We start from the raw sequence: 8,247 nt of genomic DNA, 5'->3' as shown, positions 1-8,247 counted from the left end.
CAGTGTCGGGAAAGAAAGCATGGGATACCTTAGACACAGCTGCCTGAGGCCTTATAACCATAGCCTTTCAGGGGAAAAAGATGGCTTCCTCCAGGAACAGAAATCTTGAGTTCTTTGAGGCCCAGGCCTCAACCACAGAACAGACCTTGCCAAGTCTGGTCAAAGACACAGAACTAATGTTTCCTTTGTCCTTTTATCTGGGCCTCGGAGAAAGCCTTGGGTCAGCCTGGCTCCCAACACAGCCAAGCATGAGGACTGTCTAGTTCATATCCCTAACAGTCACATGAAAAGCTAAGAATGGTACCATTTGGTTGTAATCCCAGAGATGGGGAGGCAGAGATTTCCTGAGAGATTTGCTGGCCAGCCAGGTTAGCCAAATTGGTCCCAGTGAGAGACCTTGACTCAAAGTACAAGGAAGGAGCCGGGGATATGGCTCTGTGGTTAAGAGTACTTGCCGTATAAACATGAGGACCTGAGTTTGAATCCCCAGCATCCATGTGAAAAGCTGGTAATGGCTGCGCACACCCATAGCTCAGCACTGTAGGGGATGGGGACAGGCACATCACCGGTGCTGCTGGCTGCCAGCCTAGCTGTAGGTGCAGTAAGGGCACTGTCTCAAGGGAGTACAGCAGAGAGGGACAGAGGACACCTGGCATCCTCCTGGTCTCCGTGCACACACACACAGGTGCACACCTGCCATACTTATCCCAACACACACATACACTTATGTCCACAAAACAATAACCACAAAAGCCACCACACATATGTGCAAACACTTGTACATGAATACACACAATATCAGTACCAGAAAAACTGAGAAGCAAATTTTTTATTTTATTTTATTCATTTATTTTATGTATGAGTGCTCTATTTGCATGTACACCTGCATGCCAGAAGAGGGCACCAGATCACATTATAGATGGCAGTGAGCCACCATGTGGTTGCTGGGAGTTGAACTCAGGACCTCTGGAAGAGCAGAGCAGTGCTCTTAACTTCTGAGCCATCTCTCCAGCCTGAGAAGTAAAAAATTCAAGAAAAAAAGACACAGGTTGTTTTTTTTTTTTTTTTTTCCGGAAGGTGTTTTTGAATTTTATTAGATTATTTAAAAAAAAAACAAAACAAAACAAAAAACAACCAACAGTATCTAATTTATTGCTCACAAAATAAATAACAGTGACTCCCTAAAATTAAGGGGATTTCAGGGCGCCTGGGAGAGAGAATCTGATATGAGGAAAAGGTGCCTTGGGTGACAGGACTAAATATTAACCAGGAAACAGTGCTACCCTCCCTGCCCCCAACACACACTTGGGAACACAGACCTCACTTTGTTTAAAAGTGCACACTGTTGATACTGGGGTGTTGGACTCGGGGTTGAAGCTCACCAGGCCACACTTGCTTACGGCAGCCTTTCTTTTCTATAGCCTCACAGCCACTGGCAAGTTCCTTTCAAGCTGAGCTGGGTTGTGAGTCTGAATGAGACTCCAGGAAAGAAATGTGAATCCAAATGCCAGACAGACTTGCCCCAGTCATGCCCATCTGCAGCTCCTTATCTCCAGAGCTGATTCTAGGCTCCCTGCTGCTACAGGAAGCAACAGGCGCCTAGATGGCAGGCGCTGCTGCTCTCACTTCACCAAGGAAGTTTTTGGACTAGGTTGCTGGTTTCTGGGACATCAGAGGCTACCTGTGGTGACACACCCCAAACCTGTACACCTGGGTACAACCCAGCCAGATGTGTTCTTTCCTCCCAACCCCAAAACCTTTAGAGTCCCACACTCATACCTCAGAAAACCCACCCCTCCCCAGACACCCATAAATCAGAGACAGACTGACCATGTGAAGCCAGCCCCTTCCTCTGAGATCTACAAGACAGCAGCCCTGGTTTGTGGGCCCTGCACTCCCTTCAGAGCTACACCTGCTACTGCCTGTCTGTCTGTCCATGGTGTTAATGACTCCTAATAAACTTCTTACTCCAAAGGACAATCTGCAAAACTATCCCCTCGGCCCCCAGATGCTTGGCTTTCCTGGAGGGGCCTGGGTTATCCAATAGGCTGCAAAGGAGGTGGTATGTGGAGATACCTATTTCCCAAGCATGAGGATCCTTTTTGTCATTTTTCCTCCCTTAGGCTCTGATTACTATGTGTTTTCCATGATGTCGGCTATTTTTGTTTGTTGGATTGTTGGAGTCAGGGTCTCAAGTTACCCAGGCATGAACTCCTGATTGTCTTGCCTCCAACTCTCAATAGCTGGGATTACAATGCATTTGCCACCACACCTGGCTGATGATTGGTGGATTTTAATATGAAGTCAATTAGCAGAAAAACAAAACAAAACAAAACAAAAAAACCCACAAGGGTAGGAAGAGTGGAAAAAAAGATAACAAGAAAAGCTGACAGGAAATAGATTTGTAATGAAGCTGGGATGTACTATCTTGGTGGCAGCTGAAAGAAACCATCCTTTCCCAAGGACCCCTTGAGCATACAAGATGGTAGGTGGAACTGATCTGACCCTTTTTACCCAGGCTGACATAGTCTGGGAGGCTGAAGATGAAAAGATATGATCACTGCTAATAACTGAATTGTCTCTAAGTCCCCAGACAGAACAACCAGTGGAGGGAAAAAAAGGTTCTAAATTCTCAGAGATCTTCCCAGTGTATACAAAGGATCAGAAAATATTGGGGGTTGGGAGGGGGAAGGGAAGAGCTCCTGTAATCATTGACTGCCAGACATCCTGAAGGCATCCCACTGGCTAAAGTTCCTGCTTTACTTGCAGGAGCAGCTGTTCCACTGCTGCCAGCCACAGAGAAGCATTGAGGGTTACCTAGTGATGTTTCCTTGTAAGACTAAAACGGATGAGAGAGCACTTTCATCCTAACAGTAAGTGACTTGAGTAATCTCTTGCGTTTGGAAGGGAAAGACCAACATGGTCTTTAGGAAATTCATTTCCAGCTGGGCACAGTGGCACATGCCTGGAATCCTAGCACTCTGGGAGACAGAGCCAGATGGATCTCTGTGAGTTCAAGGCCAGACTGGTTTACTGAGAAGTTCAGGACAGCCAAGGCTACACAGAAAAAAAACCCGTCTTGAAAAACCAAAAAGGGGGGGGGAGGAAAGAAAGAAAGAAAGAAAGAAAGAAAGGAGAAAGAAAGAAAGAAAGAAAGAAAGAAAGAAAGAAAGAAAGAAAGAAAGAAAGAAAGAAAGGAAGGAAGAAAGAAAGAACAGAGAAAAAGGAAGTTCATTTCTCATGATTCCTACAACTGGAATGATCCAATTGCTGCTCATTGTTCCTGGCTCTGGTTGTGGCTCTGTGTGGTTCCTTGCTGAGTCCATTGGTGGCCACAAGATGAGATGGTAAGCTTCAGGGTGGGCCATATAAGCCCAGCTTCCTGGCAGCTTGGGAGATCCGGGGCGTCTTCCTCTGGGGGAATGGATAGTGAGCTGGTTTTCCAGACCTGTGCAGGTTTTTTGTGGAAGGAAGACCCTGAGCACTGGCTTGTAAACTGGAGCCTGCCACCTGCTGTGGGATACCGCCCTCCTGACTTTGACACTGGGCAGCCTCTGGGATTTTGATTTCTTGCTGTGTCTTCTGATTGTTTTTCAACACATCAGGGTCTCCCTCTGGAGAGAGCCTTGGTTCTGATTCCGCAAGGTATCTTTTGGGGTTCCCTTGGTGAGTGGCTTCCAGATGGAAGGTTTGAACCAAGCGATGCATTTCTAGGTATGTGTGCCATGGTGACTCAGCATGATGGCAGCTTCTGTCTGCTTCTTCCAACATCCCCTCGACCTCAGAGTCAGTCTCCTCCAGGGACAGTGAGCTCCTTCTCTCCTTGTTAACCCAGACAGCACTGGTCATTGATTCAGCTGGAGTAGGCATGGTCCCTTCTAAGAAGAGAAGGCATATCAGTGTCATCATTGGGAGGTAGGTGTCTGAGTAGCTCCCTTTAAGGAAAACTCATAGCTTTCAGATTAAAGGAAAGCCAGGCCCCAAAATTCCAAGGGGGCCAGATACCCAGAACATTGAACATGTGTATCCACATATCCAAACACATAGGACCTGGCATATCTGTACTCTCTCTCTTTCTCTATCTCACACACACACACTCTTCCCCATCACGCAATTATAATTATTCACGACTCAACAAATATTTATCAAACACTATATCTAAGACCTTGTTTATTTGAGGTTCCATGAGATTACTCACCACCTTATATATGGGTCCTAATAGAGGAGAAAGGCAATAAGCAAATAGATACATTAAAAATCCAGGCGCTAACTGGACAATGTGCAGAGAGTAAGAGATTTTGGCACTCATTCTTAAATGGGATATCTTTATCCAGGCCCTCTCAGGCTCAGAGAGTTATGTGGAAGAAAAGTCGGGAGATTGTAAGAGCCAAAGGAGATGGGTGACTCCAAGGAAAGAGCATCCTCCAGACCCAGCAGGACTGATGCACACATGAACTCACAGAGACTGTGGCAGCACACACACGCCTGCACAGGCTCAAGTCAGACAGGGTCCCAGGACTGAGAAAGGAAAGGAGGCATGGGCTCCCACTCCTAACCAAGAAACTATCTGCAATTAGTACACACGTGCAGAGAAATACCAGTCTTTTCCAGTGAAGTCTCCACACTTCATATATCCACCACACTTCGGGACAGGCCGCATGCTCAGCAGCAGATGGCCAACACAAAATGAACTTAATAATAATTTTGTAGACTTTTGTCTCATATGCTTTGTTTGTGCATTTTTTATTTGTTTTACTGGTCTTTTGCTTATATATTTTGGTTCTCAACTTTGTGTTTTTGTGAGTTTTTTTCCCTTTGTATGTGTGTTTTCTTGTTTTTGTTGGGGTCTTGGAGTTGTGTGGGTAGGAGGATCTGGGAAGAGCTGAGGAAGGGGAAAACATGATCAGAATATATTTTATGAAAATGTTTTGTTTGTTTTTTGTTTTTGTTTTTTGTTTTTTCAAAAAAACTAATGTAGTTGCTAACTAATTTTATGGAAAAACTCAAGCATAAAAGAAGGTAAAAAAACTTCAGTGAGAGTATATGAACTCTATCTGGGAAGAAGTGAGAATTAATATTTAAGAATGGCAAGGATTGCTGGGAGGTGGTGGTACATGCCTTTAATCTCAGCACTGAGGAGGCAGAAGCAGTTGGATCTCTGTGAGTTGGAGGTTAGCTGCAGAGAGCTAGTCCCAGGACATCCAGAGCTACACAAAGAAATCTTGTCTCCAAAAACAAACAAAACAAAACAAAAGATCGGCAAGGATCAAGGATACACACAAGCACACATACACACACACACACACCACATAAACACACAAACACATACACATATATGCGCAAATTTATTGCTATGATTTAGATTTTCAATGTCCCAAAAGCCCACTGCTAAAGCTTGATCCCCAGCCTAGAATGTCATTAGGAGATTGTGAAAGCTTTGGCAGGTGCCTACTCAAAGGAAGTTGGATCACAGGGGCATGTTGTCTAAGGGGGTACCAGGATACCAGCATCTTCCCCTACATTTTGCTTCCTAGCCACCATGGGGAGAGCACTGTCCACCATTACGTGCTCCTACCATGATGTACTGTGCTAAAAAACAACAGGATCAGGTGACCCTGGAGTGAAACTCCTGAAACCATGAGCCAAAATAAACCCTTTTTTTCCATGAAGTTTATTTCATCTGCTATTTTGTCTCATGATGGAAGGCTGACTAACATACTTCCATCTGAATTCTTACACACACATCAGAGAACAATGTTGCTCTTAGCTAATGATTTTCTTACTAAAGATGGTGGAGAGAGTCCATGGACCCTTCTCTGAGATGCTTTCAGCATCTGTTTCTTCTCTGAATCGGCTTCTAAACTGAGGATGCGGATAGAAACCTCTTCCGTTCCAAGCACTCTTCCTCTCTTTAAGCACTTCGTGGGATGTGATACTTTACTGTGAACTTCAAGAAAAACTGGGAATTGTTTTCCAACAAAAAACAGATCAGTGCTGAGCCTGGAGTCCTGGCACTTGGCATTAGCATCATTTCTAACAAAGAACAGTGGGACAATGATACTGGAAGAATGATGTCATCAGGGAGCCCCTCTGAGCCTCAGCCTGATAAATCCAAATGAATCAGAACTAGAACAGATACAGCCATTTCTGCACACATGGGGTCTCACACATGACCCCAGGAGAGAATGATGACCTGTTCCCACTTGTAACTTCACTATGCTTTCAGCATGGTGAGCATACCGGCCTTCACAGTACTCAGATGCTCTGCAGGAATTAGAGAACAAGGAGAGGGGAGGAAAGCATAGGAAGTGGAAACCACAATCCCGCCTCATCCTGTGTCTACCAGGAGAGGTCTCTGGAGGTGGGAGGAGGTTTCAGGGACAGGCAGGTCTTCATAGCAGGATCTCTTAACTTTCTGTGTAGAGAGACAGAGACAGAGAGAGACATAGAAACAGAGAGAGATAGAGACAGACAGAGAGAGAACAGAAGAGAAGAGAAGAGAAGAGAAGAGAAGAGAAGAGAAGAGAAGAGAAGAGAAGAGAAGAGAAGAGAAGAGGGGAAGAGAAGGAGGAAGGGAGGGAGGAAATACCCATTGCCCCAGCCATGTAGTGGACCCTGCCCTCAAATACTTCCTTCACTCTTCAAACAAAGAAGAATATTCAAGAACACAGAGAAGTTTCATATTATGTTTTCCCTTTCTTTTAAAAAAACTTTTCAAGATTAATTTTAAGTGTTTTGTCTGCATGTACATACATGCACCACATAAATGCCTGGTGCCTGTGGAGTTCAAAGAAAAAGGTTTGATCCCTTGGAATTAGAGTGACAGATGGTTGTGAGCCACCATGTAGGTTCTGAAACGCACCCAGGTCCTCTGTAAGAGCAACAAGTGCTCTTAACCACTGAGCCACCTCTCCATCTTCTTATGTTTTATCTTTGCATCTGTTTTGGTTTGATTTGGTCTGGAGGGGGATGGGGATGGTAAACTCAAGCTTTGTTCTAAGGCTATGTCCATAACCACTCCATTCTATGACCTGACACCGATCACAGTAGAATATAGACCACAGTCTCCCTGAGTGCTGAGTTCTGGCCTAGCTAGTTCCCAGAACACCGTCTTTCTTCTCCAAAGCCGTTCTCTCTGTTGTGCTTGTGGAACCAGTCCCAGGAAGCAGAGTCTCCATCATCATCCCACTTAGCCTAGCTGGGGGCCAAGCCCGCTCACCTGACTGACCAGTCTGGCCAGATCAGAAGTAGGAGAAAATAGACACAGAGACCAGGAACAGTGGCCTTTGGCCAAACACCTGGCAGAGGCCTCTGTTCCTTTGGCTAAGGGACAGACTGGGCACGGCCGCCCTGATCAAGTTTCCGTGGCTCAGTACTGGCTGGGTCAGGGACAGCTCTTCTCTTCCTCTCCGGGAGACATGGTCCTGTCCTCCTGGGACTTTCAGTCCACCCACAGAAGGGCCCTTCTCCCCAGTACTTGCCCAGTCCTACCTTTAGGAAACACCATCAGGTGGGCCTGGGTCCTCTGCTGTCTCCTCAGTCCTTCATACTGGGCACGAAGAAATTGGATGTTTATAGGAGGCCCTTGACTCGACGCCTGAGTCCCGGAACCCTCAGCCATTAAGCAGGTCCCCAGCTCCAAGAAGTTGAGTAGGGCAGGGCAGGAGCAGGCCAACCCTTTCATCCGCATCCGGGAGAAGAACAAACACTGAGGGCTGAGGCAGGGGGAGGGGAAGAGAAAAGAAGGGTAGGTGGTAGGGTGAAAGAAAGGGAGGAAGAAGAGCAGGGAGCCAGGAGAGAAGCTGCCAAGATGAAGGGCGGGAGGAGAAGGAGGAACCAAAATGGGGATGTAGGAAGAATGAGGATGGGGGAAAAGTGAGTTCTTAACTAAAGAGGAAGATTTGAGGAGGGGTCTAGAAAGGGGAGCAGAGAGAAAAGGAAAGAATGAAGTGGTGAGGGGTTAAGAGCAGAGAGCGAGGACCAGGGGAGGGTTAAGAGCAGGTGGGCAAGGAGTAGGTTGAAGAGTAGCAGGTAGGAGCGGGTGCTGAAGGGAGAAGCAAGCACAGCCGCTGGGATCTTTCTCTCTGGCCAAGGAGCTCTTTATTCCGGCTGCTTCGCTGAGTGACAGTCAAGTTTAGAATGTGGTTCCAAGAGCTATAGTGAGATTCCAGTTTCCTGGCAGAGCTGAGCCGGGCTAAGGAGTGCCAGGCACTTGCTCAGCACACACATTTTGAACTTGACTTAGCA

General features: G+C 46.3%; 1 protein-coding gene across 1 annotated transcript; it reads right to left on the bottom strand.

The window, feature by feature from the left end:
• Positions 1-3,120: 3,120 nt before the first annotated feature.
• Positions 3,121-7,690, bottom strand: CUNH9orf152 (chromosome unknown C9orf152 homolog). Its single transcript, XM_055616249.1, has 2 exons — positions 7,492-7,690; positions 3,121-3,878 (listed from the first exon to the last, which is right to left on the bottom strand). Exons 1-2 carry the CDS (start codon positions 7,688-7,690, stop codon positions 3,355-3,357), a joined length of 723 nt encoding a protein of 240 aa, XP_055472224.1. The 3' UTR covers positions 3,121-3,354.
• Between the last annotated feature and the right edge of the window lie 557 nt (positions 7,691-8,247).

Source organism: Psammomys obesus, unplaced genomic scaffold (genome assembly GCF_907164565.1).
Source record: "Psammomys obesus unplaced genomic scaffold, mPsaObe1.curated_primary_1811, whole genome shotgun sequence".
Taxonomy (NCBI): domain Eukaryota; kingdom Metazoa; phylum Chordata; class Mammalia; order Rodentia; family Muridae; genus Psammomys; species Psammomys obesus.
This window is presented reverse-complemented; position numbering and strand designations above follow the sequence as displayed.

What these genes read in the sequence shown, in the direction of transcription:
- CUNH9orf152 (XM_055616249.1), bottom strand. Translation starts at nt 7,690, where the DNA reads ATGCGGATGAAAGGGTTGGCCTGCTCCTGCCCTGCCCTACTCAACTTC. An exon ending in CCTGATGGTGTTTCCTAAAG is followed by an intron (nt 3,879 to 7,491) that starts GTAGGACTGGGC and finishes TTCTCTTCTTAG; the next exon opens with AAGGGACCATGCCTACTCCA.